Source organism: Colletotrichum navitas (genome assembly GCF_030913465.1).
Source record: "Colletotrichum navitas strain CBS 125086 chromosome Unknown LY79scaffold_18, whole genome shotgun sequence".
Taxonomy (NCBI): Eukaryota; Fungi; Ascomycota; class Sordariomycetes; order Glomerellales; family Glomerellaceae; genus Colletotrichum; species Colletotrichum navitas.
This window is the reverse complement of record NW_026850564.1, coordinates 138,173-164,948: the sequence shown is the minus strand read 5'-3', so window position 1 is coordinate 164,948 and position 26,776 is coordinate 138,173. Positions and strand designations below refer to the sequence as shown.

At 56.3% G+C, this 26,776-nt stretch overlaps 14 protein-coding genes across 14 annotated transcripts; 6 read left to right on the top strand and 8 right to left on the bottom strand.

Moving 5' to 3' along the window:
- Positions 1 to 40: 40 nt before the first annotated feature.
- Positions 41 to 1,188, top strand: LY79DRAFT_702325 (HIT domain-containing protein; the record flags this gene model as incomplete). The annotated part of the gene is made up of 2 exons (XM_060564941.1): positions 41 to 381; positions 443 to 1,188. The coding sequence occupies exons 1-2, from the start codon at positions 291 to 293 to the stop codon at positions 1,186 to 1,188; spliced, it is 837 nt and encodes a 278-aa protein (XP_060415884.1). The 5' UTR covers positions 41 to 290.
- A 223-nt stretch (positions 1,189 to 1,411) lies between these two features.
- Positions 1,412 to 2,334, bottom strand: LY79DRAFT_124551 (AT hook domain-containing protein). Its single transcript, XM_060550798.1, has 2 exons — positions 1,826 to 2,334; positions 1,412 to 1,742 (listed from the first exon to the last, which is right to left on the bottom strand). The coding sequence occupies exons 1-2, from the start codon at positions 2,241 to 2,243 to the stop codon at positions 1,636 to 1,638; spliced, it is 525 nt and encodes a 174-aa protein (XP_060415883.1). The 5' UTR covers positions 2,244 to 2,334; the 3' UTR covers positions 1,412 to 1,635.
- Positions 2,335 to 3,338: 1,004 nt separating this feature from the next.
- LY79DRAFT_512075 (signal sequence receptor alpha chain) lies at positions 3,339 to 4,267 on the bottom strand (the record flags this gene model as incomplete). Its single annotated transcript, XM_060554329.1, has 3 exons — positions 3,339 to 3,627; positions 3,695 to 4,131; positions 4,190 to 4,267. The coding sequence occupies 3 exons, from the start codon at positions 4,265 to 4,267 to the stop codon at positions 3,339 to 3,341; spliced, it is 804 nt and encodes a 267-aa protein (XP_060415882.1).
- A 969-nt stretch (positions 4,268 to 5,236) lies between these two features.
- On the bottom strand, positions 5,237 to 8,272 carry LY79DRAFT_702323 (cyclin domain-containing protein). The gene is made up of 4 exons (XM_060564940.1): positions 7,764 to 8,272; positions 6,545 to 7,654; positions 5,949 to 6,488; positions 5,237 to 5,898 (listed from the first exon to the last, which is right to left on the bottom strand). Exons 1-4 carry the CDS (start codon positions 7,773 to 7,775, stop codon positions 5,605 to 5,607), a joined length of 1,956 nt encoding a protein of 651 aa, XP_060415881.1. The 5' UTR covers positions 7,776 to 8,272; the 3' UTR covers positions 5,237 to 5,604.
- Positions 8,273 to 10,348: 2,076 nt separating this feature from the next.
- Positions 10,349 to 11,373, bottom strand: LY79DRAFT_578361 (uncharacterized protein; the record flags this gene model as incomplete). Its single annotated transcript, XM_060559947.1, has 3 exons — positions 10,349 to 10,519; positions 10,990 to 11,039; positions 11,274 to 11,373. The coding sequence occupies 3 exons, from the start codon at positions 11,371 to 11,373 to the stop codon at positions 10,349 to 10,351; spliced, it is 321 nt and encodes a 106-aa protein (XP_060415880.1).
- Positions 11,374 to 12,544: 1,171 nt separating this feature from the next.
- LY79DRAFT_124444 (uncharacterized protein) lies at positions 12,545 to 13,702 on the bottom strand. The gene has a single exon (XM_060550796.1). It carries the CDS (start codon positions 13,413 to 13,415, stop codon positions 12,834 to 12,836), a length of 582 nt encoding a protein of 193 aa, XP_060415879.1. The 5' UTR covers positions 13,416 to 13,702; the 3' UTR covers positions 12,545 to 12,833.
- On the top strand, positions 13,703 to 14,522 carry LY79DRAFT_124450 (uncharacterized protein). The gene has a single exon (XM_060550797.1). The coding sequence runs from the start codon at positions 13,990 to 13,992 to the stop codon at positions 14,461 to 14,463; it is 474 nt and encodes a 157-aa protein (XP_060415878.1). The 5' UTR covers positions 13,703 to 13,989; the 3' UTR covers positions 14,464 to 14,522.
- Positions 14,522 to 15,264, bottom strand: LY79DRAFT_124442 (uncharacterized protein). The gene has a single exon (XM_060550795.1). It carries the CDS (start codon positions 15,148 to 15,150, stop codon positions 14,581 to 14,583), a length of 570 nt encoding a protein of 189 aa, XP_060415877.1. The 5' UTR covers positions 15,151 to 15,264; the 3' UTR covers positions 14,522 to 14,580.
- On the top strand, positions 15,122 to 15,865 carry LY79DRAFT_548372 (uncharacterized protein). The gene has a single exon (XM_060557394.1). The coding sequence runs from the start codon at positions 15,533 to 15,535 to the stop codon at positions 15,776 to 15,778; it is 246 nt and encodes an 81-aa protein (XP_060415876.1). The 5' UTR covers positions 15,122 to 15,532; the 3' UTR covers positions 15,779 to 15,865.
- LY79DRAFT_124440 (uncharacterized protein) lies at positions 15,683 to 16,570 on the bottom strand. The gene is made up of 2 exons (XM_060550794.1): positions 16,112 to 16,570; positions 15,683 to 15,993 (listed from the first exon to the last, which is right to left on the bottom strand). Exons 1-2 carry the CDS (start codon positions 16,354 to 16,356, stop codon positions 15,768 to 15,770), a joined length of 471 nt encoding a protein of 156 aa, XP_060415875.1. The 5' UTR covers positions 16,357 to 16,570; the 3' UTR covers positions 15,683 to 15,767.
- Positions 16,357 to 17,132, bottom strand: LY79DRAFT_548370 (uncharacterized protein). Its single transcript, XM_060557393.1, has one exon. It carries the CDS (start codon positions 16,930 to 16,932, stop codon positions 16,654 to 16,656), a length of 279 nt encoding a protein of 92 aa, XP_060415874.1. The 5' UTR covers positions 16,933 to 17,132; the 3' UTR covers positions 16,357 to 16,653.
- A 1,647-nt stretch (positions 17,133 to 18,779) lies between these two features.
- On the top strand, positions 18,780 to 21,194 carry LY79DRAFT_124427 (uncharacterized protein). The gene is made up of 2 exons (XM_060550792.1): positions 18,780 to 19,673; positions 19,766 to 21,194. The coding sequence occupies exons 1-2, from the start codon at positions 18,903 to 18,905 to the stop codon at positions 20,975 to 20,977; spliced, it is 1,983 nt and encodes a 660-aa protein (XP_060415873.1). The 5' UTR covers positions 18,780 to 18,902; the 3' UTR covers positions 20,978 to 21,194.
- On the top strand, positions 21,057 to 22,043 carry LY79DRAFT_124431 (uncharacterized protein). Its single transcript, XM_060550793.1, has one exon. It carries the CDS (start codon positions 21,137 to 21,139, stop codon positions 21,980 to 21,982), a length of 846 nt encoding a protein of 281 aa, XP_060415872.1. The 5' UTR covers positions 21,057 to 21,136; the 3' UTR covers positions 21,983 to 22,043.
- A 3,212-nt stretch (positions 22,044 to 25,255) lies between these two features.
- Positions 25,256 to 26,644, top strand: LY79DRAFT_511947 (major facilitator superfamily transporter; the record flags this gene model as incomplete). The annotated part of the gene is made up of 2 exons (XM_060554322.1): positions 25,256 to 26,074; positions 26,132 to 26,644. 2 exons carry the CDS (start codon positions 25,256 to 25,258, stop codon positions 26,642 to 26,644), a joined length of 1,332 nt encoding a protein of 443 aa, XP_060415871.1.
- Between the last annotated feature and the right edge of the window lie 132 nt (positions 26,645 to 26,776).

The window sequence follows — 26,776 nt, the reverse complement described above, 5'->3', positions numbered from 1 at the left end:
TGGCCGGGGCGCATTGTGGTTTCTGCAGCTACCCCGCTGTGGGTAAAAGGCCCCCTTGAAGCTTCCCCCGTGTCGCTGGCACCTAGGTAGGTAGGAAGGAGGGGAAAAAAGCCCCCGTGGGTCAAGACAAGCTTCCCGACGTGCGTCACGAACTACCACAGCAATCGCCTCCCATCGACCTAAATATCCAAGTTTATTATGGGAGACTAGAGCCACAGCCGACATGATATGCGCAGCCGGCTCTCCTGACATCGACAACGCCTGCGTCTTCCAGCAACCCAACAGTAGCGATGGCACAAGAAGACTCTGACCAAGAGGATGCCATCACCCAGGACGAGATCCAAGGGACCGCTCCAACGCCTCTTGCCCCGCGAAACGCTTGTAAGTGTATTCCGGGCCCAGATCCGTGCGGAGCACGCGTTCTAATCCATGCGCCTCCAAGTCGCAGAGCTCATGACCCGAAAGCGCAAGCCCGAACCCGGCCCCGCACCGTCCAAGTCCTCCCGCAACAAGCCCTCCCGAAGCCGCGACGGCCTCGGCGCATACATCGAGAACCCGTCTTCCTTCCCCGCCTCGCGTGTCATATACCACAATGACGACTTCGTCGCCATCAACGACCTCTACCCCAAGTCCAGCGTACACACGCTGCTGCTGCCTCGGTCTCCGAAGCATAACCTCCTTCACCCGTTTGAAGCGTTTGAGGACATCGATTTCCTCGCGTCGGTGCAGCAGGAGGTGCTGAAGCTCAAGGACCTCGTGGCCAAGGAGCTTCAGCGGCGGTTCGGCAAAGGGAGCAGGGCGGACGAGGCGCGGGAAGCCGTGCTGGACGGGCGTGTTGAACAGGAGGGCGGAGAGCTACCCAAGGGCCGTGACTGGCACGCCGAGATCATCACGGGGATACATGCGCATCCCAGCATGAACCACCTGCACGTCCATGTGCTCTCGCGGGACATGTACTCGGAGTGTTTGAAGCACCGCAAGCACTATAACTCCTTCAACACCCCGTTCCTGATCGACGTCGCCGACTTTCCACTGGCGGCCGAAGACCCCAGGCGCCACCCTGCGCGCGAGGGGTATCTCATGAAGAGGGATCTCGTTTGCTGGAAATGCAAAGAGAACTTTGGGAATCAGTTTGCGAAGCTCAAAGAGCACCTGACGGTTGAGTTTGTCCATTGGAAAGGGGAATAACAATCAATATTCGAGGCGCAACGGTCTGGTTCCTGGGAGGTAGCCAGAGATAATACGACGCATGCAACACCTAGAACAATATGGCTATGTGCAAAGTCCATGTTTCGCATGAAGACAGCGCAAGCAGACAAGGTTGAGAATATTAGTCTTGTATTCAGGAAAAGGAAAAGAAAAAAATCATGGTAAATTAAGGACGACCGAAGCGTTGTGTGTCTGCCGGACTGCTGGCTGGATCTTGGACGACATGATCGTCGCCGACGCCAACATCTTTTAATGAGCCGTTGCGGAAGCGAGACCCCAGCGCTTTCATGTAGTAAACCTTTTGTGTTTTCAACGAAATATCCGTCATGCCCGAATACCAAGACCCCACCCATCACACATGATGTAGTAGCAAATATTTCCTTCTTTCGTTTGTCGCGTTTACTGTTGATAAGAAGGGAATCGCGGTCAGCCGAACAATCCTCGCATCACTTTCGCGGGAAACCAGCGACGAACCTCTTCGGTGGAGTCGGCGGCGTCAGAGGGCGACTTCGCGACATCTTTCAAGGCCAGGTCTTAACAAGTTCAGTAAGCGCTCTTTCAGCCTTTGTGACAGCCAAACAACGACGCCAGGCTGTAGGAGCAGGGGTGCGCTAACCTTCCTCTTCAGAGGCGGATGAGGAATCAGAGGGAGAGGACTCCTTCGTCGAGACATCGCTCTTCCTCCCCTTGCTCTTCTTGGCTGACGCTGTAGTGGGCGTAGGCGCGGCGGTGGACGCGTCTGATTTGCGAGGGCGACCGCGGGGGCGACCGGTGGATTTGGCAGGCGTACTCTTCTTGGGCGTAACAGTCGAGGCAGTCGCATCGGCGACGTCGCTCTTTCTGGGTCGGCCGCGTCCTCTGCCGGTGCCGGCGCTGGGCTTGGGGGCGACAGCCTTTTTCACGCCTCCGCTACCTTTGGGACGGCCACGAGGGCGTCCCGTGGGAACGTAAGCGGCCTTCTTTTGACCATCGGCTTTGGGGGGTCTGCCGCGACCGCGTTTCTTGGGTTCCTCTTCGGGAGTGGTTGGCGCCATTGTCGTCGGTGTGGTTATGTGTGGAGGGAGCGCGTAAAATAATCAAAGATATTCAAGAGAATGAAGAGGAACACTTTCAAGCTAACTTTTCTATTCCAGTACTGCCGAGAAAGCAGCAATGGTGTTTTGGGGTGAATAGGGAGATCGGGGTCGCAGGAGAGAAGGACAAGACAAGGCAGAGAGATGGGACACCAAACCGGTGGAATTAAGGTAGGTGCAATGTGTTTAGCGCAGAAAACCCGTGGCAGGAAAGCGCGTTTGCGCGTTATTGTGGTGGTCTGCACCAGGGGAAGCTTCGCGTCGGGCAGGGGGGGGGGAGGGGGGGGCGGAGCTGCCCATTGCTTCTGGAGAGCTCACCCATTCATTCTGTGGCTAGCCAGTTATGTCAGCTTGTTCCAATTGCTGTCGCTAAGAAACAACAGCAATTCCCTGCTGTCTCTTCAAGTTTCTTGGGCTAGTACGGATAGCAGCAGTCTTCACGTTACGGAATTTTGATTGAGCAGAGCATCCTAGTGTGATACGGCACTTACCGTGTTCATTGCTGAATTGCTGATACTGCCATTCATGCAAGGAGGAGCAGGTCAGATCAACTCCGTGAAACATGGATACACAATGCACATCAGACCATTGTATCAGTGCTGCTTGCTTTTCCCCCCAACGATCGAACCCAATTCTTTTCTTCTTTCCGCCTCTCCCATCCTGCCTAATGTACAAGTCAATTGGTAGAGCTCTAGGGTGGGGGACCGCACATGAACAACATAGCGAATATCGTGGAGTATCAACTGGCGAGTGGCGTTGATGAATCTCTCGCGAACAACCAAGTTCACATGGAGAAGATCTTCGCCAAAACCTAGATAACAGCAAAGTCCCTGTGGCTTTTAGAGCAATTGTTTGGCATCGGCTTCATGCCTTGTATGCAAGTATTGTACACTACTTTTGTAATCCGGACCCCCCAAGAATTAACCGTACACATCCCGCAAGCTTTCTTAATGCTCGCCTAGTGCTCTCAAGTTGCCAATTTGTACCCGTGTGGGCGCGTTTTGTCTACGCGCGCCTAGTACGTTGTGTGGTTCGCCTCGTAATGGTGCTGTCATCCTACTCGGCACTCTTCCTGAGCTTGCCACTGGCACCGCTCTTGACGCGCTTGGCGACGGGGCGGTTAATGTGGTGATCAGGGATCCAGCTCTCATCGTAGCCCTTGCCCGTGGAGGTGGCCTCGCCAGTAGCATCAGAGTCGGCCAGAGGCACAGTGACACTAACGGTGCGCGCCTTCTTGGAGGACTTGGCCTTCTTGGCCTGGGGGAACAGGGCCTCGATCCACGTCTTGTAGACGAAGTAGAGAGTGCCAGCAAAGACACCAGAGAGAAAGAGGTAGAGGAAGATACTAAGAGCATTGTCAGTCCGTCTATCACGTGGTCGTTTCGGGGCGGTGCATGGGCGTCTCAACATACATCTGGGGGTCGAAGATGCTGGTGGGAGGCTCGACAATAGAGGCCGTGGAGTTGTATGCCTGGACCTGGAAGGCGTCGCCCTTGGCATTGCTGACAACAGCGATAAGCTGAAGCAGAACATCCTGTGGGTTGGCGTCAAGGGCGAAGGAGTAGGGGACAGTCTTCTTATCGCCAGCCTCGATGGTCAAGTCGTAACGCGCAGCAGTCAGGTTGCGGATAATGTTGTCGCTAGGAAGAGCATCCTCGGCAAGCTCCTTGGTGCTGGACAAGGTGCCACCAACCATGGCAACCTGAATCGGCGCATCCTCATTGTTTGTGAACTCGATGAAGGCCTTTGTGGGGTGGCCGTTGACGATCTTGAGACCAAAAATGTCGGCGTCAGGAAAGGTAGTCTCGATGTCGGCCTTGAGAGTCGGCGCAGTAGCACCGGCGTCAACCTGCTGCGGGTCAGAATCCCATTGACACAGAGCTCCGTGTATTGTGGACAGCACTTACTGGAGCCTCCGCGGCCGCGAACGCGCCACAGAGGGGGAGGGCCAGCAGAGCCAGGAGCGAAGACTTGAGATAAACCATTATAGCGGCGACGGGAAGATGGGATCGAGTGCGACGTGACCAATTCAGCAATCGCAGCCAATGGATGGAAGGGAAAGGGGGGAGAGAGGATGAAGGGGACACAGAGTCGAGTGTGGGAGAGGAGATGGAGATGGGGATCAAGGAGGAGGGGAGGGCTGATCCAATCCGATTCAGATCGTCTCTCTGCTAAGGTGTCAGGTTTGGACGCAGGAGGCAACGGAAAAACAAAGTGTGCGTGGGCGATTCAGCAACGGGAGGCAGAATAGGTGCGAATCAGCAATGTGGCCTCACAGCAATTGATCCACTGGAGAGCGAAGCAAAGGGGACCTGTCCAGGCCAGGCACATCTCGGCTCCGAAGAGGAGCTGTGGGCCAATAAGAGGGCCGGTGACCCATGGCGTCAGTGCCCCATGGAGAATCAGCCACCTGAACCAGGCATGGATGTGGAGCTTGCAGAGCTGCTGACAGCTTCGAGGTCAGTCCGGGAGGAGCTTCGTCCGATAACATGCGTCAACTCAATAGGCACGAGAAACAGCTTTGAGTTTGGATCAACGATCTTCAGGAGCAAAAACACTTCGTCTGACAACCAAGTAATGAGTGCTCAAGATATTATTCATTGCGTTCTTCCAACTACCGTGACGCCGACATCGTCATCATGTCGGCTAATCCTCTAGCCGAACTGTAACAATACATAGTAAATGCAAATCTCTTTGCAAAAGAAGAACTATAACTCATACACAAGCAATGCCTTGTCCTAAACCGCCCACGCCCTCAGGCACTTAATCCTAGTCTGTGCCTGTTCTTCTATGCCACAACCGTCCACATATTGCACTTGCTTTTGGTTTGGGTTCTGGTATGTTGCTCCCGAAAGCCACGTTCCTTGCCTGTATGCCTCGCCTTGCCCGCTAGGCCATCCTCCAACGCCGAAAATGCTGGCCGCGCAAAAAGAAGAAGTGAAAAAAAAAAAAAAAGACGAAGAAAAAAGACAAATCGACGGGGGCCAACCAAAATGAAAATGAAAGGCTGGATAGAAAACCAGTCATGGTATCATCAAGTCGTCCAGTGTCGTCAACGGACCGCCGGGACGGTCCAAAACATTGCTCAAGAAAGTGTTGCAAGCCATTAATTAGTCAGTCGTTGCATCCGTAGGCTGGCCTGTTTGCCCGCCCGTACTTGCGATCGTCGTATTATAACAGCTGCCCAAGTGAAACTTGACGTCACAGCCAATCATCTCTAGGAAAGGAGAACTGGCGTCGCATCGAGCCGGGCACCGTGTTGGCGCATATTTGCGAAGTCTCCTGCATGGTGCGCAGCCGTTGGTCGAGCACGATTGTCCCACTAGCCCTGGAGCTCGACCATCGCCTTGACATGGTGAGGCTGGTTGATGTTGCCATCAAGCTCGCCAAAGTCGAGGGCGGAGGCCCGGCCGGTGGAGTGGCGGTACGGAAGTGTGAAGCCCTTGCTGATTTCGGTTTGGACATACTCGGCAGCGCGCTTGTACCGCTTGTCCGAGTACTTTTCGAAGACGGCAAGATGATGCTTGCGCGGGGAGTGGCAGCACTCGAGGATCATGGTAACCAGGTTCCTTAGCTGGCCCCATGTGTATCCAGAGTAATGGACATGCGCAGGAGTCTAGATTGTGTTAGCACTGCGTCGGAACACGGACAAGGCAACAGGCTTACCCAGTCTCCCTTCTTCAGGATCAGGCGAGACAAGCAGTGCGCAGCTGCGGCAAGGAAGCTGGGCGGGCTTGCAACGAAACGCTCATCCATGATGGTCACCTCCAGGAAATACTTTGCCAACGTGCGCGTCTCGAGATCATAATCGTCCGCCTTGCTGACGCGGCGCAGGAAGCTCATCGGTCCAGGGAAACCCAGCTCGAAGCTCAACATGCTGAGCATGAACCGCTCCGCCTTGAGGATCTCGTCCACCTTGTAGCCATTGTCCACCATGAAAACGATCTCCTGCAACGATGGGCAGTTGATCTCTTCGTACTTGGAGGCTACGAGCAATGCGGTAGCACCAACAAGCTGGAGCTTTCCAATCGACACAACCTTGTATGAAAGAAAGCGATCGATGTAGTTGACCGTCAGGAACAGGGTCTCTGGCAGCAGACCGAATCGGTGATGGACCTGAACAAGCCAATCCATCAAGACGGAGCGCATGGACCACTGTATCTCGGCCTGGTGGTCCATGTAGTGAGGATCGGGCAACATTCTCATCTGAACGCGTTTCGGTTAGCTTGGCCTTTGCTGCGCGGGTTTCTGGGCAAACAAACCTCGAGCTCCCTCATGTACTCGAAAATATCTTCTCCGTACTCTGCAACCATGCAGACATCCCAGACCTCGTCGTCGACCTCCTCTTGGGTACGGGTACTCTCGACAATGGCACGGGCGGTCTCCAACTCTTGCTCGACCTTGTCGGTAATCTTAGGCGCGAGCACAGTGGTTGCGCCGCCAGTGGTGAGATCGCCTCGGGACCGGTATGAGTGAGCAGTCGTGTATCCCGGGTCGTCGTAAAGCTCCTCCTCTTCTTCCTCGTCCCAGTATTCCTCTGGCTCAGACATGGTTGGAGCACCCACTGATTCCGCAAGCTGCTCCATAGCTTGCTTCTCGGCATTTCCTTCAGGGAGGGCAATGGCCTTCTGCAGGTCATTGTCTTCGTCTGCCAAGTCCAGTGAGCGTCTGTGATAAGGACCGTTGTACTGCTCGTCACCAATGTGCTCGACAGCGTCCTCGTAGGCGGCTTCCGTCACATCATCCATCGGCTTCCACGTCTCGGCGGCAGTGGCCGAGTTTGTCGGTACAGTGGACAACTTGCTTTGCGTACGTCGCAGAACATGCGCTGCAGGCTCCTTCTTAAGCTGAGGCTGAGACTTGTGATGGCGAGGTTGCTTGCTCGAGGCCGCGGGCACAACTGGATCCTGAGCAACGTATTTACTCTTGGACGGGCGAGACTCATAAAGCTGAGCCGTGGATGCTCTCTTTGCAACCTGCTTGTTCTGCGTCACCGTCGTCTGTGAATCATTGCGGACCGAGGTTCTCGGCTGCTTCCATTCTGTGGTCACAGGTCCATTCTTGCCGCTCAGCGCTGGAACCCGCTGAGCAGGTCGTGAGAAGCCATCCTTGCCGTTTACGGCGTTCTCCTTGTTGTAGGCAAAGTCTGCGGCGCCCTTGCCCTTGTTAGGCAGCTGGTCGGTAGGCAGAGCAGCGAGATTTTTTGTCACGTTGCTGACATCGCCGAATGCGGTCCGTTTAGCAGCGGCCTGCAGACCACCGCCGTTGCGAGACATGATGTTGCCTGTTGACTTGTGTTGCTGATGAAGGGAATCGTGCTTCGAAGGGATGGCATTCTCGTTGCCACCGATGTGGACTTTGAGACGCTGGGGCTGTTTGTGGGACGTCAGTCAAGAGATCAGAGGAGTCGCGCCATTTAGGCTAGAGAGCTGGGCGCAGCCGTTGCGAGGGAGGCGGGATGTAGGCATTGCAATGACTTACTCTAGCGTCCATGGCGACTGCTGCTGGCCTTGCGATAGCTGGCACTGCTGCGTGGGTCTGCTTGCAAAGGCGATCTCGCAGGGCAATGAAAAATTATGAAGGCGCGGTGAATGAAGATGTGTAGGAGTGAATAATGGCGCGTCGGGATAGCATGTAAAGACCGGTGGTTCCCTGGATTATCCTGTGTTGTGTTGTGTTGTGTTGTGTTGTGTTGTGAAAGGCCGTCTGGTCCCCAATTGCTGCCGTTCAGGCTCGGGCACGGTTGATCGGAGGAGGGAAGGGATGGACGAGGAACGGGAGATTGCGATGGTAGGGATATAAAAGAAGGGAAAGGCCGGTTTATCTCTGGGATTGGCAGAGGACAAGAACCGGTACCAGGCTGCCTCGACAACGAGCCAGAGGGTAGGGAAAGGGGGTTGCGGGTAGAGGGCCAGAAAACAGCTCTTGGATAGGAAGGAAAAAAAGGTCTCAGCCGAAAAAGCTGCTGTTTGGTGGTGGTGGTGGTGGTGGTGGTGACTGCCGCAGCGGTGCGGAGGGCGGGTTATGACCAAAAACGGCCTGGTCAAGTTGGAGCGACCCAGGATCAGAAATGTGAAGCTGTTTGTTTTCCAGCCATAGTATGTAAACAATGCGGGCCGGAATACGTGGGGACGTACCGTAAAACGCGCCACCAACGCGCCACGGGATTGGTCAGATCCAGTGGAGCTCTTGTTGTCCGGTTAATGGGCGGAGATAAGCCACATCAAGCATCATCACCACAGAGCGAGGACCAGGTGATATCACTTTTCTCCCAACAGAGTGGGTGGTCTAGCTGGTCTCCGATTCAATGTTTTGGGCTGCCCATGTCTCTGCGCAACGACGCGCATGAGCGAATCCGGGGAAGTTTGATTAAGCAACGTGCTGCGAAAGCAAGGCATGAGTATTCGGTCAGTCAGCGTTTCACTGATATCATCCTGCCCTGGACAACCACAAGTCAGTTGTTATTGTTGTTGTTGTTGCCTTTCATTGTTTGCGTCAGATATCTCTCGCTTGGCTTCCAGTCCTACGATAATAGAACATCCAGCAAAATACGATCTAAACATTTCAATCCCCTTACCACCCCTTTGTTTTTCTCCGACTCATCTTTGTTAACGGCTTTCTTTCCAGTCCCTCTTTGTCAATCGTGCTGACAATCTCCGGGACGTTGTCCAGTAGCTTGTTTCTGCTCCCTTCCCGCTCGGGGGAACAAAGACAGCCAGTCTACGTTGACCTCTAGAGACGTCGGGCGACTCGTGGATAGAACGCCATAGCGCCGCAGGACAAAAGAGATTCAACTGGCGTTGTCTCCGTGTCGTGTGGCCAAGTCTCTGCAAGTCAAGCCTCCCCCTGGTGTCATTATCACCTCTTTCAGCTCTGGTCTCCTTTTCCTATGAGGACAAGTCCGAAACACACACACATCGTAATAGCCGTTCCACCGTTTCTCGCTACAGCATCCAGATTTGACCACCGTATTGCATTCGCCAACTGGCCCCGCGAACTGCTCTCTGATCATCATTCTTGCGAACGTTTTTTTGCCAAGGCTTCCGAGCTCTGCGTAGTATCCGTATATGATGCTTAGCTGCCCCATGTCCAGGCGTTTATTTTAGCCATGGTAATGAATTTTTGGCTCTTTATGCAAATCATCAACTGGTGACAGTGGCGACTGCGAAACATGACTGAAAGAACGCAGCGCTTAAGTTTTCCGCAACGTCACACTTCCTTTGCTTGATGCACTCACGATGCGTCTCACCTACTCTCGAGCGTATGCCACCAGAAGAATATCCCGAGTCGATGTCATGGCTTGTTTCGCCCATGTCCATTCAAGCAGGTACGCTTGACCTAAAGGTACTGGTGGTCGCTTCACCTTCACCGAGAGCGTCGTGGATGAGCTTAGATGCACCCACGCAGTTGTACTCAGCGATGCATATTGTATTCCGTTAGGCCCTCGAGCTTCGTCTCGATATGCCAGACGAATGTTCGCAAGACCATCGCAACCCAGTTGTCCTCTGCGAAGGTCCCGTTTGTGCTGCAAGATGGTCGCTGACAGGGAACACGACGTAACCACAACCACATTGTTCCAAATAATTACTGTAGGCTTTTATCAACACGTCCTCCACTATTCATCAAATTGCTTTGTGCCGTCAAGGACAGTATTTTACGGTTCATGGCAGGCAATCGGCACCAGCCTTCTCAGTTACCGCTTCATGGTGAAGGCGTCGGGTTCTTCCCGAGAATTGAACCGAGAAAAATCGAGCTTTGCCCCAGCTGGAAAAATCTCCAAACTCCTTTTACTTGTATCGGCATGATTAGAACAGGTCCCCGAGATCACTTCCGCTCCCGCCTGGACGTCGCACGTGACGAGGAAATCGGGGGTTTGACCAGATGCCCCACTTTCTACGAGGTACTTGCCGGGGAGGAGGTAATTACCTAGGTATGTAGGGACGCATTGGCTTCCGCACCACAGATGTCGCACATCTTGACCGCCTCGATCCTCAATGATGTACATAATAGCGTTTAGGAAGTGTCTTCGTCAGCTCGGTGCCAAAATCACATGTTACCCACGAAGCTCAGTATGCGAATTGGTGATGGTGCTCGCGGCTTTCGGGGTTGGCGCGTGTAGCTCCGGATCGGAGCACCACATTTTCCTCACGCCGGAGAATGCTTGGTAGGGGTTTGCCTGCAAACGCCGAGGGCAGCGCGACTCGGCTGGGAAATGAAAGTGTGGCCGAGGGGTATTCCTACACACACACGTAGAAAACCAATTAGCAATGAGTGCGTGCATTAACTCTCGGCCAATGCATAGAGGCCAATATATGAGGAAAAGGGGGCCGCGCTGCACAGTCGATCGAAGACCCCAAATACCGGATTGTAAAGATTGCGCCGCAAAAGCGGGCAAGCAAGCGTGCCAGCCGATAGCGACGATGGGGGGCGGCGTCGGATGATCCTCGGCATGCATGCATGCACTCGGTTCGTCATGGTGGACGAGGCTGCCCTGTGGGGCACTAGTCCATAAATGGAAAATGATTTTGGCCTTGGTTCCTTCGTCGCGTCTCCCAAAAGACGACCAAATGACAGCGCTCCATGCCACCACCGACAAAACATATCGAGACCCGACGAGACACCATTTGAAAGAAGCAGAAAAGCCTTGCGAAACAAAATGTCAGCTTCAAGCCTCAGAATTGACCCCAAAGCTCCGCAATCTGCTAACCAACCAAGAAAGGCCGAGGCCAACCAACGCGCCGCTGGCGACTCGCCAACCTATCGCGAAGTCACGTGGTGACATCGTCACAGCATCTCCGCTGCACTGCCGGCGGAGCCCGGAGGTACCCTTCGTCCCTCCAGGCACAGGCATCGCATCGTAGCATTGCGACTCAGCGAAAAAAAGAGTTTCCGTGTACCCGGACGCTCTCTCGGCGTTGGCTGTGCACTGTATTCTTTTTTGCCGACACCGATGTCCTCCAGTGGCGGCGATTGCGACGGAGTTGGACGTACGCGCCTGGCCCAACAGCATGCGACCAGCATAGGTAGACCCATGCTGCAGACCAGCGGTTCTGGCCAGTCGCATGAGCGCAACGCGATGCGCCTGAAGCATCTGCTTTGTTTATTTTGATGATGAGATAGATTGCGACTCGCTCAACGTCGGGGGAGATACATATCTCGAATGGCGTGACGGCGGGCGAACGAGGGGTCCGGTCCGCCAGGGTCCGGCTGGGTTGTGCGCAAACATTTTAATATTTCTGCATGATGAGCACAGCATCTAGGTATCTCCCTTCCCACCCCCCCTATCCATCGCCCGCCACGCAAGCTGCGCGCTGCGCTAGATGGGACGACCAAATGCCCCTAGGTACAAGATCGCAGAAGACACCTAGGACAGCGGCTGGGCGGCCAGCGCGGCAATCTGACTGGCTTCGGCGCATTCCCTCTCTGCCTCCAGCATGCACTCGATGGCAGTTTTTGTCTATTTATTGCAAAGGCGCACAGGCGCACCGCAGCAGCAGCAGCAGCAGCAGCAGCAGCAGCATCACCCCACTCTCAACTTTGCGACGTCAAGTCGAGGAAGCGGCCACACGGCTTAGCTGCCGCATGCCAAAAGTTGGTAGCACATTGTTGTCGATTGTCAAGCGTGGAAGGGTTTTGAAGAGAGCGGGTGATTCGGTATGAATGCTTCCAGGGCTTAGCATATATGCGACGGCTTCGAACGTGGCCCCTGCAAGCTGTCGCAGACTCCAAGCACAAAACAGTGGGGACACCGGCAGTGCAAAACCAGAATACGCACACGGTGCGCCGACTGCCCTGGAGGACCCTACGTCGTCGCAACTTTCTTTTGCATTGTGCCGCGGACAGCAGCGACCACGGGAAGGAGAGTGTGCCTCCTGCTCGCGCGCGTGCGTGCGTGCGTGCGATTGCAATCTATCCGAGCAGGCGAAATTCGTATGGCTCCGCATGGCGCTCTTCGTGGCATCAAAGATTGGCATTGAAGGACGGTGAGAGAGGGGCAGACGGGCGTGGCGTGGCAAAAGCGACCCCAGCAATGCGAAAAGGTATCGGTCGAGTGTGACACACCACCAGGGTTGCAGAATTTGACTGATGCCGCCTCCGCACTCTCTACACTACCTACCTACCTGCCTGGGTACGGATACTGCTCCGCCAAATGCGTTGAAGCCAGAAATGCGCGGGAAAGTGCCGATCCTCCCGGCAGAATCCCGCGCAACACAGAAAGCTCCAGTCCCAACTCGGTCGCACCCGTTTGTGACCCAAAGGAGTGACCAGCAGCGACGCCTGCAGCTGGCAAACTAAAGAGCAAGCGCGAATCGAATACAAGTCAGTCATGTATTGCGTTATAAGCGGCGGCGGCGGCGGCGGCGGTGGTGGATGGATATGGCATCTGGATGAGGCCCACGAGCTAATCGGGTACGACGACTAGGCCGACACGCAGGTCGCGACTGATCCTACGAAAACCCATCTTCCTTCCCTTACGCCTTCGCCTCCTAATTGCCCGACAATGGAAAAGGGTCTTCTTTCTGACGGATATGATCTATTCCCAATTGTGCATCAAACCTCGACGTGGCAGTGGGGCCTCGAGCTGCGAGGTAACGCAAAACAAAGACCGACTGCAGCGTCCGGGCAAGATAGCTGACCCCTGCGAGGGGATCTGGAGACTGGGCACAAAGTCTCGCCAGGTGTGCACACCGTACTTTGAGTGCGCTTGTTCCTGAACTCCCCGATTGGCAAAGGAGGACTTGTTGGGGCCTGCATAACCAGTGCCAGTTCATCAATCGTGCTCCGCACTACACAATACACGCACATCCATGCTCGATCTCTCTCTCTCTTTCTCTCTCCAAAGGAGCGAAAGAGAGAGGTGGGGGGAGTGAAAGTCAAGAGGCAGGCAATGTCGATCCAACATGCCGACCCCACGCCATCCCATGTCGTCGCAAAGCGCGAGAGGAGAGCTGCCACTCCCGTCAGTGTTGTCCGTTGTCCGTATCTGTACCTTTCTGTCGAACATAGCGACTGAGGTGGAGATAGAGTACCTTGAATCAAGCGGCGACATCTGGGCCAACGCAGCAGATGAGCAAGAGGAACTGGGACGAATGCTACGGCCTCTTCCCTTTCCCTGGCCATGTTACATCGCATTCTCAATGATGATTCGACAACGGCATCGCATTTGAAACCCCAACCGGCGCATACAATATTGCCTCAAGGCGACATACGGCGCGAAACACCATCGACCGGCCTGTCTATCTAATAAGCTCGTCGCCTGCGGATCGAGCATCTCACTGCCGTATGTGCCTTGCTGCTAGGCGCATGAGGGAATCCTCGTGCGCAAACCACTTCCGTGCGAAGGCACGCGCCGAAGACGCGGTTTGCACAACGAGGCCCAGGCAGCAAATGGTCTCGCCTAACAGTAATCGTGGCGTTACGATCACTGGGCGAGTCCAACAACAGCTGCCCACCTCAAACTTTGCCTTTGCTTTCCGGAGTCGTCTGCCACGGTGGGTGGAACCCAGCATTGGACAACCCAGCCCAGATACCTAGCGGTTTGAAACGAGAGCGTCCGGGGCTGGTGGGACCGACAGAACTGAGGTCGACGTCGACACCACAACATGCGGACGAGCCTTCGGGAGCTTGATGAGCGGTTGTCAGTTGAAACCAGCCAGACCGAGCAGACCGGCGCTGGCGTTCGTCAATGTTGGCAGCCGCTTAGCCAATGTTCCGCCTTGTCTCGTGTATCAAGCCAGCTGCGCTTCGACCGTCATCGTCGGTCGCGCCCTATCCCGTCTTTTTGGCCCCCCTCCTTCCCCTGCCGTGCGAGACTTGTGGCGCCTCGAGTTGGTCCGAAGGATGGTGCCATTGGTCCACTGACCATGTGGCTTGCGACTCTCTTCCCTTGGTGTTGCAGTCCCTACTGTATACGTACCGTACACTTACAGTGCATCTATCCGTACCGCCGAACAATATCTCGATCCGGACTTGCAACCGCATCAAGCACCTACCTACTTCCGCCTTTGATCGCTGTCGAAGGATAGAAGCACATAGCTGTCTCGCGCGGCGAAACTCACGTTACCGCGGGAAGCAAGCACGAGCAAGCCCACGAACGGTTCATAAGGAGGAGGAGGAGGAGGAGGGGTGCCCCGGGGGGGGAGGTGAGGTCCAATGGTCGGTCGCAGATCATTGCACCTAATAAGACTACATTCTCCGCTTGACAAGCTGCCGCTGGTCGGTCGCGGATATCATAGCACCAAAGGCCTAATGCGCCCATGGCGTTTGCTAAAGAGCTGGCACACCGTGATTCCGGCTCTTATTTCCCTAGAACTGGAAGGCAATGTGCGGTTGTTCCCCTCCTCAGTCGAGATATAAAATAAAAATAAAGATAAAATAAAAAACGGCCCCAATGGGTTTGAGGGAGGCGGGTTGGCGTCCAGACGCTAGCACACGCCATACCGGACCTGCAGAGCTGGCGCCGTGTCGTTAGAGTGGGGGATCGAGTTGGTGGTGTGCCATCCAGGTAGGTCAGCAAGACGAAGCACGAGAGAAGGAACCCAGGGGGGGGGGGGAGGCTTCCGCGCATTATATATCCGGGTCCGATGCAACCTGGAGACGGTGAAAACAAGATGAATTCTGCAAAAGTGTGCCATCGCGGTCCTCGAACTGTCAAGTGACGATGGCCAGTGCCTGGCTGGCGTGCGACGAGGCACAGAACTGCAGCCAATGTCTCGAAAGCCGTACAGGGAGCATCCGATGCAGGCCCCATAAGCGCAGGGGTTGTTGCGGCGCATCGCCGCGAATGCAGTCGAAGGGAGTTGGTTGATAGCAGGGTAAGCGTCCCTCTCTCTGTCTCTCTCTCTCTCTCTCTCTCTCTCTCTGCCATCGAGATGGACCATTCGAACCCGGGTTTCCGTTATAAAGTGCACCCTTGACGTTTCCTTTCTTTTTGGGGGAGGGGTCTGCGCGTAGGGTGGGATGGATCTTGCCATGGGGGGGGAGGCGTGGACGTGGGGATACTTACGTATCTGCAGGCACTGTAAGTTCCAACTTTGCGGGTGTACAGACAGAAGCAGAGCGAGTCGCAATCGGGTACGACGTTGCGGTCGTGTCCCTAGGACAGGCGCCGGATGTGATCATGGGGCATTCGAAGCAGAACAGCGGCCTTTGTATACACATTTGAAGGTGAGGGATAATCAGAAGGAGTAAAGACTAAGAAGCCATACGCGGCCGCTATTCGTACGAGTGTGCGGGTGCCCCGCGGAAGTATGCGCATGTCCATCAAACCCAACGGTGAACTGGCAAGGCCGGTTCCGTCCCGTCTGGATCGCATTGGATACACGAACTGTCCTGGTACACTACTCTGTAGAGGGTCCGCGCCCACGGACCCAGGATTGACGAGGTTTCGACGGGCTCAGACCGTACAGGGATGGCTGGGCGAATGGGAGGAGAAGGTTGAGAGGGAGGGGGGTGGCAGCGCAGAGGAAACAGGTCAGGTTGTGTCTACACGATAGATGGATGGATGGCGGTGACGATGAATAAGGTGAGGGTGGGAGGAAACCCGCGTACGAAGCTTTCGTCTTGTTTGCTCGCGGGGGGGGGAGGGACGGGGAGCAGCTCGGAGGAGCCTGAGTGTGGCCGCGAGTCGTCCGGTATCTCGGGTATGCTTGCGTGTATATGCTGGGTACGTGTGCGGGTGCGCTGCCTTATCTGACGACCCGGGTCTGGCCTTATTCAGTCAGTCGGGCAAGTCTCGGGTTGCGCCGACACGAGGCATCAAACTCAAGTGGCTATTGGTGAATCGGGAGGGGAGGATGTAATGAGGTGTGGTGAGGTGAGAGACAAACAAGACGGACAGGGAGCGCACGGCGTGTTCCTTGCACATTGATGGGGGGAAGTAGGAGGAGGGCGCTTCTTCGTCATCCGTACGAACTGAGCTGGAAAGTGTGTTTGGTTTTGCGCGCGCGCGCGCGCATGTGTGGGTGTGGGTGTGGGTGTGGTTGAGGGTGTGGTATTCGGGCGAAAGAGAAAGATATCCCATGTATCTTGTGCCGTCGCGCACACGGAACACAAGCGCTCGATAACTGTTCATATATGTGTATCTGAAGTACGGTTATGTATCCCGCGCTTATGCCGTCATGTGTCTGGGTGTCTGACATGGAAATGAACAAGACGCACAAAAGGAAATGGAGCACGTCAGTTCCCCCCCTTCGAATCCTCCCTCATCCCCCCCCTGTTGGAAGCCGTGGATTCACGCCAGAGAATTGAGACTTCTAGAAGGGATGGCTCCCGGGGAGGAATGGTGGAAGGGGAGGAGAAGTAATTACAGTTCCGGTGCGAGAAAGGCCATCATGTCCGTAAATAGGCCACTTGACGAAATTTGATGCATCTAAACAGCCCGCCCGCCCAGCCGAGAGCTCAACTTTGACCGCCTTGGGGCTCCTCTCTCTTTCTCCTCTCCTCTCCAGTTTCTGTATTGCCAACCACCCCCGGTCTGGCAGGCCCATGTCCCAGGCCCGCCTAGAGAAGCTTGTGGTTTGTGGTGTAGGTATGTGGCGAGTATGAGTGTGAGTGTGTCGCGTCTTCGTCGCTCTTGATGTGCGCCGCGATGGGCGGTGATGGTGAGGCGCACGTCGCCCCCTCCTCCAAACTGGAGCTGCGCAAGCATGGATGACTTGGGCCCTGGACCGTCACCTTTGTCTGCCGTCGCGCAACGCAGGCTAGAGTCGCCGTCTTTGCCTCGAGGAGATGGAGATTTGGTTTCGCCATCAGGAAAACCCTCGATAACAATGACCCGAAGGTGCTGTCGGGCGGCAGAACAAATGCGCCTGGGACTTTGAGGTACCTTTTTCACATTTATTCTCAGACACACACACACACACACACACACACACACACACACACACGTTGGTGAGCTGGCGGCGGCCACCGCCCGGGGGAGAAATAGACGGGACAGGCGGGTCCAGAGGTGCCAGCCACTCACTCTGCGGTGAGGTGCGGCAAGTACTTAGCTGTCCAGGGGGATTACTGGCTGGAGCCCTGTGTTCTGGGGCGAGCTAGTGACCTGTAGGGACCTGGTGAGGTAAGATATGGGTTGAGGAGAAGGGGAAGTAAAAAGAGGAGGAAGAGAAAGAGGAGAGGAGACGGGACAAGAGAGTCTCGCCTGACCTGACGCAGGGTCGTCGAGGCCAGGAGAGAGAGAGAGACCGGGGGGGTGGACGTTTGTGAGCTACAGTGGCCTTGGGGGTTCTGCCAGGACAGTATCTTCGTGGCAGCAGCGCATGGAGCCCTGAAAGACGCTGAGTGTTATAGAAGACCTAGCTCCCTATTCTTACACAGTCATTCTCGCACTGTCGTCACCGACCAGAACCAAGTGGCCCGGCAGTTTGGGGAGGGGTCCTGGTCCATCCCTACTGGGCTGGCCGGCTGTCTGCACCTGCGCCTAGGGGTGCTGTTGGACCTGCCTACGTATAGGGGAGTCCTTCATCGAAGTGTGCTCCGTGCTAGTGAGCACAGCGCATACTGCTGATGCTGCTCTTCTGTCTTTCCATTGCCCGCTTAACCACACGAGAGTGGCCTGCTGCTGCTGCGACCGGGGGGCAGGCGCAAACTCGGAGAGAGAGTATGTATATGTGTGTGTTGTGTGTGTGTGTGTGTGTGTGTGTGTGTGTGTGTGTGTGTGTGACCAGACCAGACCCGGACCCGGACCCAGGCCCAACCAGACAGACCGGGGACTGAGAAACTGGAAACTGGCACTGGCACTGGCGGCACAAGCACTGGGGACGAAGTGCAACTGGAAACTGAACTGGACTGGACTGGACTGACCGACCGTAGACAAAATCGTAACCTCGTTCGCCAGCTCCTCTTTTTCCTCCTCATGCACACAAACCTGCGAATTGCCCAGCAGAAACCATCATTCAACACCACTGCCCTTCTTCCAGAGTAAGTCTTATCCATGCCTTTAGTCTTTGCGATCGAGGTTTCCTGTTCCTTTATACTCTCCCGCTGCACACGTCCGTCCCAGGCTGCGAGTTGCTTCCGCCGTCTCTGTTGAGGAGGGAAGGTTTGATGTCTGGTGCTTCGCTACGTCTGCCATCTGCTCCCCGACCCAGTCCCAGCTCAAACCTCGACTCTTCCTCCGTCTCCTCCTTCTTCTCTTCTCACACTCCATCGGCATCCGCAAGCCACTCGACTCGATCCTCGTCCGACATTCCCATGGCTAATCTCTCTCAGTCTATGCTCTAGAACCCAAATATCTTCCTTCCTTTCCTCCCCCCCCCCTCGTCTTCTCCGACCGTTCGCTCCGGCAGCGTCCTTGCTCAGATCTCCCCGTCTGGCGCTGACCGCACGACGACGACCCGGAGCGCTCAATACAACGTCTCCGCTTGGCATTCGAGCGGATTCGTAATTGCTTCTGCTGTAAACCCGCCTCCGGTTTCGGGTTGCTGGTCGTTGATCATCTTGTCGGGTCAGCCGCCTGCCGCCGCCGACTCAGGTTGGCATCCCAACCTTTCCGTGCCAAGTTGACGACCACCGCCCATTGCACAACGACCCATCCTCCATCAAACTCCCCCCCTCACCCCTTTCGTCCAACCATCCTTCCTCCCATCTCTCATCGATCCAATACCACAATCCAAAATGACGAGCATGTCGCCAGCAAGTGCCGTCGACGGCGGCTCTGCGGCCACCTCGAACCAAGGCAGCGTCTCGCCGCGGCAGACGGTGTCGCCAAAGAACGTCGCATTTGAACTCCTCTTTACCGAGTCGCCGCAGTATCGTGCGCGACTCCCTATGCGAGTCCAGATATACCCTCACGACACGACCGACTCCATTGTCACCACTGTCAAGAATTTCTATGGTCTCTACTCGGGCCCAACCGGCTCCAAGGGTGTCAGCTTTGAGGATGAGAATGGCATCACCCTCATCGCCAGATACGAGAACTTCCGCAACAACATGGTTGTCTACGTCAGAGTCATTGAGGAGCCCCCTTCTGCCTCCGGCCCCTTTGTGGCGCCCGCATATCACAACCCTCCTCTGAGCGCCCAGCCCTATTACGAAGGCAATGCCTACCCCCTGCAACCTCCCCCTCGCTTCGGCCAAGAAATCTCCAGACCTTCATCGAGCACATCTCGCCGGCGGAGCCCGTCCCCCAATGTTGGGCGCGGCCGGAGAAGCGGGTCCGCCAACACAAACCCCAAGAAGGGCCGGTCCCGCTCTTCCAAGAACCGGGACACTGCTGCCAATGGCCACGCCGATATCTACAGCGACAGCCTCAACGGCTACAGCAGTGGCGATGGGGCTCCCGGCTCCAGCTCCAGCAGGATGAAGGAGCAGATTGGCAACACCGAGATCAGCCTCGAAAACATTGTAGAGGGAGGTCGCCGCAAGCGAGCGAAATTCGAGAGTTCGGTAAGTTTGGTCGTCGCCACACATGCACCACTCCCGCCTCTCCTTGCCCGTCAGTTTTTCTTGTTTCTTCATGCTCATCCTATCCGATTCAGGAACTCCCCTTGTTTGCGCCTCCGCAGATGCCGGCTGCCACGTCGAACCCTTCCGTGTCTCCCGCTCGCCGCGCCGAGCCCCAGCGAGCCTCGCTGCCGTTCGTGCACCCCGGTCAGAACCCCTTCACGAACCCTCTACCTCTGCAATCCCCTCAGAGTCATAACAATGGATATGGACATGGTGGACACTACGCGACACCGTCCTCTGAGCGCCACGGGCGCAACAGCATCGGCTACGCCGGGCAAGGCGGCAACTTCGGCAGCATGAGTGGTATCCTTCCCACGCCGGACCCCACCGTTGGCAGCTGCATGTCCGAAGAGGATAAGGATGTGGCTATCCAGCTTATGCGTCTGGGTGAAATGTCCAACATCTCCCACGGTCGCACTTCGGCTTCCACGCTTGACGACACCTTCAGTGGCCGCGCCGACGCCGCATCCTCCACCGGTGCCACTAGCGACGGCGAGAGTGAGAGCGACGAGGAGGAGTCGGCCGCTCGGCGCCAAAAGCTGGATGCTGCTGGCGTCATGCGCAAGATCTATCAGACTACCGAGAGCCACTTCATTCCTCAGCCCAGCATCGAGGCCAATGCCGACGACGTCGAAGCTGAGAAAGGCAGCGACCATGTCGACCATGCCATCAACGGCGAGCGCAAGCCCGAGGCGCTCAAGAATAAGACCAATCTTCCCGACGCCAGGCCCAAGGCGCAACTCACCGGCTCCAAGCCCAAAGCTTCCAAGGTCAGCAAGGTCCCTCGGCCAACAGTCCCCAAGCTCAAGAAGGCCTCGGCCTCGGCCTCGGCCCCGGCCCCGGCTCCGGCCCCGGCCTCTACGAGCAATGGACCCATGTCGCCAGCTTCTCTGCCTCCGTCGCGCAAGCCCTCGGTTTCCTCCGCTGCGGCTGCCCCGGGCGCCAACGGCGAAGACGATCAGCTCGACCTGTCTGCCAAGCCTCGGTGCCAGCGGTGCCGCAAGAGTAAGAAGGGCTGCGACAGGCAGCGACCTTGTGGACGATGCCGCGACGCTGGGCTCTCCGCCGATCAGTGCATCAGCGAAGACGAGGGTAACGGCCGTAAGGGCAGATACGGCCGCCACATGGGAGTCCCCATCAAGAAGGAGGATATTGTCAACCCCACGCAGCCCATTCTTCTGCCAGCTGCGCCGATTGCCACGACGGCGGCAACGACCGATAAGAACAAGAAACGGAAGCGGTAGAGCGACAGGCCCGCAGTTCCAAGAGCGCATGTCGGCGCCCAAACAGGAACATGCGATTTGTTTGCCGGTCATGTGGCTATTTCTAGCATCGTCGTCGCAACGCTCCGCTACTGTCCCTACTACGAGAGGTTATCGGCTTACCGGCGTTCGGCAACGGTGATGTTTTTTTTTTTTTTTAAAAAAGAAAAAAGGGCGGGGCTACTGGGCCGCACGTTGTCGTACGGCGACGTGCTTCCTATCGTTACAAAACGGGAGGGGACGTCTGATCTGGTCTCTAACGACCACCCAACAATACTGGCAAGAGAGAAAACATTTGGCGATGGGGTTAATGGGGGGATCTGCCGGGTGAGGATGGTCGCTCACGCTCCTTTTTGGCGTTTTGGAACCTTTTTTCTTCTTGTTCTTTCCTTTACAGGGAGCGGTGTTTTTGCTATTTACTGGTTTGCGCGCGTGGTTTCGTTCTTCCTTGCTCGTTTCTTTCCCGATGGAGTCGGCATCAAAGCGAGGAAGTTACAGTTCTTGAGCGAAGTTGTGCGACTGTACGATGCGGCGGGCGGAGGAAGAGAGCAAAAGCGAGCAGCGATGTTGGAATACTTGCAGGCACTTGAGCATCTGCACGTTCTCATAAGCTCGCATGTGAGACGGCTGAAGTTCCTTATCAGTGGGAGGCGAAGGAAGAAAAGTATGGGAAGATCCTCGACGAGAGGACAGAAAAGGGACAAGAAAAACAACAACAGCGGTTCAAACATTGGCAGGCGAGACGGTTCCGGGGGCTCGCGCAAAACTCAAATTGTCCGTGATGGAAGGGTTGGATCGCTTGCCTGGGGGCGGGTAGTGATTTCCTGTACTGGCAAGGGAGATGATACTCCTTTGCGCGACTGGGCCTGCTCCTGTTTTCTTTGGTTCTTCTCTGGATGCCATTGGAGGCGAGAGAAGAGCAAGAGGAGAGCAGATGCGGCTACGATACGACCGGGGGGTTTTTTTTTCTTTTCGTTTTTTTGTTAGTGGCAACGTTTTCTATAGGGGAAGCCAAGAAAAAATAAACCACATTCATCATGTAAAGAAAGGTGCGCCGCGATGTTGCGCAATGCGACTGGTGTGATGCGACAGCTAGTAGATGGTCGTCCGAAGCGATGACATTGCATGCTATGGCGCGCGGAGCGAGGGGGCCAGAGCTACAGCGGTAGTCGTTGAAGGGTGGATGTGCGCTAAACCACTCTGGACACTAGTGCGCGGCTCTCGCCGTTGCATCCCGCTCCGGCTCGGGGAGGGGGGGGGGGGTGTGCGGCAAGGGGGGGTGAGCTGGGATGATGTGGCTGCACCTTCTGGCTGGTGCGTCGCTACCATTTTATCAACGGACCCTGCCTAGATCAGCCGCGCCTTGCCGGTGGCTGTGGGTACGACGGGAGCACAGCCGCACAGTGTGTGCGATGCGATAACGTGGGCCGTGCGTAGCGAGAAGCCCAAGCTCCGGGGGGGTTCCAGACCTGCGTGCGCGCCGGGAGTTGTTAAGCTTCCGGCGCGAGAGACGAGAGCTACCGGATTATTACGTCACCCGGGGGCTCTTCGAGGAAGAACCCCGCACCTCACGCGCGGTGGGAGCTCCCCCCTCCCCACCCCGCACCACTCAGGTTGCTTCTTCGCAAGAACAATTCGATTGTAATGTACGGGTTTGTGTATTTTGTGCTGCAAGTTGTAGAATGGAATGCGGATAACGTTCCGACGATTGAATGCACCGTGTGCATGAGCCCGTGCGTGGCTGCTCGACTTGTTTCCTTTCCATGTCCCTTTTTTTCCCCCCCACCCTCCCCTCTCCCCCCCGATCACTTGATGCGCATTGTGCTGTCATCCCTCTGTTGATGGAGGGTTTCGCGCGCTAAGAGGATTATGGAGGCGAACGGGTTACGGATTAGGTTTTGGATGGAGGCGGTGTGCAGAGAGGTGTTGGGCTGCTTGACTCGGAAGAGTGTTGCCGTGCGCGCGCGCGCGCGCATTGCTATCGGACTATGCGCGTCGTTGTTTATTTGTTTACAATTCGTGTTTCTTACTCGCCTTCTTGGTTCCTTTTTTTTTTTTTTTCTCTCTCTCTCTTTCCTACCTTCCCTTTAGGATCTGGGAAGAGGGGGGGGGAATGCAGTACAACGTTGGCGCAGGACGGCTTGGGATTGGAGGGTGGTTTTTTAGGCTTTTCGAAGGTGTTCAATGTGTTTCACTAGGTAGAGAAACCGTGTCGCAACGCCGCGGTCGCGAACCTTGAGGGTGGCGATTGCCGACCTGCCAATGGGCAGCGCAAGAAAGAAACGCGAGAAATGAGTGGTGCCTACTGTCCTGCGGTGGTTGCGGTTGTATTTTGGAAAGGGTTGCCCCTCCCACTGAGAGCGACTTCCGCTTCCCTTACATCCGCGGGGCAGCAGGGAGGGGTTGGGGGCGGGATGGGAAGGTCAGCTGGTGTCGAGGTTGCGCGGTGTGTGTGTGTGTGTGTGTGTGTTTTGTGAGGGTAATTTTGTTGACGACATTTGTTCGGGTCGGGCGGCGCGGCTGGCTGGCTTCTTTGGAGTGCGCCCGCCCTGTAATAGGCTAATGGGCGATCGGTAAGCCAGATTAGTAGAGGTCGGAGGTCGCGATGCGATACGATGCGGCGATCCTGTCCAGTTGACGAGTTCCGCGTCGGGTACACATGTAATGGTTCCCTCCGTCACAGATCACGGGCTTGGAGAGTGCGGCGACGGGTGCGCAGCGATGCGACAATGTAGAGTTGCGGCGCGCTGTCCTGGGATGCGATGGGATGCGCCTGCGATGCGACGGGCGCGAGACGGTGAATAAAACCATAACGGACGGGAATGCGCCTCGCATCTGATTCGGCGCGGCTGGGCAGGCAAAGGGGGTGTGTGGGTCGCCAAGCCGGGGTTTCCCAAGCGGTGGGGGACAGATGGGGGCCGTGCGTCTTCCGCTGTCGCTGCGCTTCTTCTACTCGGAACTTTGTTGAATTCTTGGTGCTTGTGTTTTGGGACGGATGCGATCCCCCGAAGCTATGCCCGCGGTGCGGCTTGTTGTTGCTGGGTGTTCATGTCAAATGTCAAATGTAAAATAAAAATAAAAATAAAAATAAAAATAAAAAGTTGAGGATTTGGGGTCGGAATGAGAGGCGAGCCCCCAGCCAGTACTTCCTTCGTTGACTGCTTGGAAGCCGAATGGTTATTGCTCCGGGCATTGTCAGGCCCCAAAGTCGCCCCGGTATTTCAATTGAAACCCGTGCTAGGCGCCGACACCAATCATGGCTTGACGGACTCGTCTTCGTCCCCATTAGGTTCCCTGTCTCGGTGGGGATTGTTTCCATAAGGTGTCAATGCAGAGCAATCGCTGAGTCCAGATCAACCTGCCCGTCACGATACGCACAGCATGCCGGCCACTTCACCGTCTCCAACCACACCCGCGGCCGGGCGGAGAGCTCCCCCCCCCCCCCCCTCCTTCCTGTTGCGCGGCGGATGATCACCGGCCGCCAATCGGACCGCATCCATTGGCGTGCACGCTCGAGTCACGCGAAGGCCTGGTCTAGATGGCCGACGCTCGGTTGAGGTCCTCCAACCCCCTCCCTTCGCGAAAGGCAGCCGTGACAGCCCAAAATGGCGAATTTCGCCACAGGAGACGGCCGGTGGCTGGTTCTCGCAAGTAACGGTTGATACGCTGTCCAACGAGACCTCCCGGCTGGGACTAAAAGAGGATGCGCCGTGTGGAGGCGCCACATCTATGAGCCCTCTCTCGGAACCCTTCGGCCAGCTCGACATCTCGCCGGACTGCTACCCCTTCCGTCGAAATGTGCATGTCTCCAAGGCGTACGCCCAACTCTCAAGGCTAAGGATCGGCGCCGTTTGTAAGGCGGAAATTGTCGTTGAGGGGCTCTGGGCTTCCGCTCCCGACCGCCGTCGGGCGGGAATAAGCCCCGGGTTTGATTTGCGGCGGCCAAGCCGGATTGTCGCCGGGTCGTTCTCGACTCGCAGGATAGCAAGGTGCGATCTCGGCTGCTGAGCCAAGACGGATTACAAATGAGGACGTGCAGCCGCCCTGGAACCTCTGTGGACATGCCATTCTGGCGGTCTTCTCTTACAACGTCTGTTATGATAAAGGCATACTATCTGGGATATTGCTCCTCTTTGCTGCTTGTTTGAACTTTGATACTAATGAACTCGACCGCGGCCGCCAGTTGAAGCCGAAGCACCTCTGTAAGTATTCCGCCGGCTGCGATCTCATACCGCATACGTTTCATCTGCAGCAAAGACCATGCCGGACGGAAAGGTCCCGGTGAAAAGCCCCAACCGCAGCGGCACCGATGTTGCGGAGAAGAGCCGGAACGGGACCCCGGAAGTGAGCGCCCCCGAGGAGGTCCGCGAATGGTCCGCGGAGCATGACCTCGTGTACCCGGAGGGAGGGTGGACGGCCTGGTCCCAGGTGCTAGCCAGCAACTTGCTCAACGCGCTAGCGTGGGGCTACCCGGCGACGTTCGGCGTTTACCAGCTCTACTACACCGAGAAGCTCCGCCTGCCTGCGGCCCAGGTTTCTTGGATCGGCTCGGTGCAGATCTTCCTGACGTTTGCCATCTGCACCGTCTCGGGCCGGCTGACGGACGCCGGGTACGCCCGGCACGCCGTCTTAACGGGGTGTGCTTTCGTCATCCTGGGCACGTTCATGACCAGCCTCTGCACGCAGTACTGGCAGATCATGCTGGCTCAGGGCATCTGCACGGGCATGGGTCTGGGTCTCCTCTTCATGCCGGGCGTTGCCATTGTCGGGTCCTACTTCAAGGAGAGGCGATCTCTGGCGTTGGCCATCGCGGCGACGGGCACCGGCGTCGGCAGCCTCATCTTCCCGTCCACCTTGCAGTACCTCGTCCCCCTGGTCGGGTTCCCCTGGGCCGTTCGCTGCTCTGCCTTTGTTGCGCTCGCCGTGGCAATAATCGCCAACGCGCTTCTGCGGCCCCGGCTGCCGCCCAGAAGGTCCGGTCCGCTGATCGAGTGGACAGCTTTCCGGGAGGGTCCGTACATCTTGTTCACCTTGGGGGCCTTCTTCTACTTCATGGCGCTCTATTTCGGCTTCTTCTACGTCAGTCACCAACATCTATAACCCGTAAGACCAGCTGTGGGCTGATGAACGTTACAGATTAATACGTATGCCCGCAAGGTTGTGGGCTTCTCGACGACCGAGTCGGTATCGCTGCTTCTCATCACCAATGGCATGGGCATACCGATCCGACCCGTTGTCGGCTGGCTAGCCGACCGCCACGTCGGTCCCATCAACATGTTCGTTCTGACCATGTTCATCCTCGGCTGCATGGAGTTTGTGTGGATTAGCGTGAAGACAAAGACCGGCATGTATGTCTTCAGCGTCTTCTTCGGCCTGGCCAACGGAGCAGCACAGGGGGTCTTTGGAGGGTCGACGGCAAGCCTGACGGCGGATCCGCAGAAGATGGGTACGCGGTTCGGGATGATTGCAACGATCTCGGGCTTCGCGACACTGGCCGGTCCTCCGACGGCCGGCGCCATCATCGACAGGGCCGGAGGACAATATCTCGGGGCTCAGATATGGGGTGGTGCCATGATGATAGCAGGATCACTGACGATTGCAGCGGCGAGGATCGCCAAGGCAGGAAAGTCTTGGAGGACCAAATTATGATGGAAAGGGGAAGGCAAAAACAGCAACGACGACGACGAAAACGATGACGATGACGACGACACATCAAGGTGAAGGGGCGACAGGCGTCGTAGCCGATGATGGTGAAAGGGAGATGATCTCTTTGTAGGGCGG

Coding starts and splice junctions, on each gene's coding strand:
- LY79DRAFT_124551 (XM_060550798.1), bottom strand. CDS start 2,243: ATGGCGCCAACCACTCCCGAAGAGGAACCCAAGAAACGCGGTCGCGGC. Junction 1,743..1,825: donor ATCCGCCTCTGAAGAGGAAG/GTTAGCGCACCC, acceptor GAACTTGTTAAG/ACCTGGCCTTGAAAGATGTC.
- LY79DRAFT_702323 (XM_060564940.1), bottom strand. Junction 6,489..6,544: donor AGTACATGAGGGAGCTCGAG/GTTTGTTTGCCC, acceptor AAACGCGTTCAG/ATGAGAATGTTGCCCGATCC. Junction 5,899..5,948: donor TCCTGAAGAAGGGAGACTGG/GTAAGCCTGTTG, acceptor AACACAATCTAG/ACTCCTGCGCATGTCCATTA.
- LY79DRAFT_124444 (XM_060550796.1), bottom strand. CDS start 13,415: ATGCGATGTAACATGGCCAGGGAAAGGGAAGAGGCCGTAGCATTCGTC.
- LY79DRAFT_124450 (XM_060550797.1), top strand. CDS start 13,990: ATGTTCCGCCTTGTCTCGTGTATCAAGCCAGCTGCGCTTCGACCGTCA.
- LY79DRAFT_124442 (XM_060550795.1), bottom strand. CDS start 15,150: ATGGCAGAGAGAGAGAGAGAGAGAGAGAGAGAGACAGAGAGAGGGACG.
- LY79DRAFT_548372 (XM_060557394.1), top strand. CDS start 15,533: ATGCGCATGTCCATCAAACCCAACGGTGAACTGGCAAGGCCGGTTCCG.
- LY79DRAFT_124440 (XM_060550794.1), bottom strand. CDS start 16,356: ATGAACAGTTATCGAGCGCTTGTGTTCCGTGTGCGCGACGGCACAAGA. Junction 15,994..16,111: donor GTGCGCTCCCTGTCCGTCTT/GTTTGTCTCTCA, acceptor TGACTGAATAAG/GCCAGACCCGGGTCGTCAGA.
- LY79DRAFT_548370 (XM_060557393.1), bottom strand. CDS start 16,932: ATGCTTGCGCAGCTCCAGTTTGGAGGAGGGGGCGACGTGCGCCTCACC.
- LY79DRAFT_124427 (XM_060550792.1), top strand. CDS start 18,903: ATGACGAGCATGTCGCCAGCAAGTGCCGTCGACGGCGGCTCTGCGGCC. Junction 19,674..19,765: donor GAGCGAAATTCGAGAGTTCG/GTAAGTTTGGTC, acceptor TATCCGATTCAG/GAACTCCCCTTGTTTGCGCC.
- LY79DRAFT_124431 (XM_060550793.1), top strand. CDS start 21,137: ATGTTTTTTTTTTTTTTTAAAAAAGAAAAAAGGGCGGGGCTACTGGGC.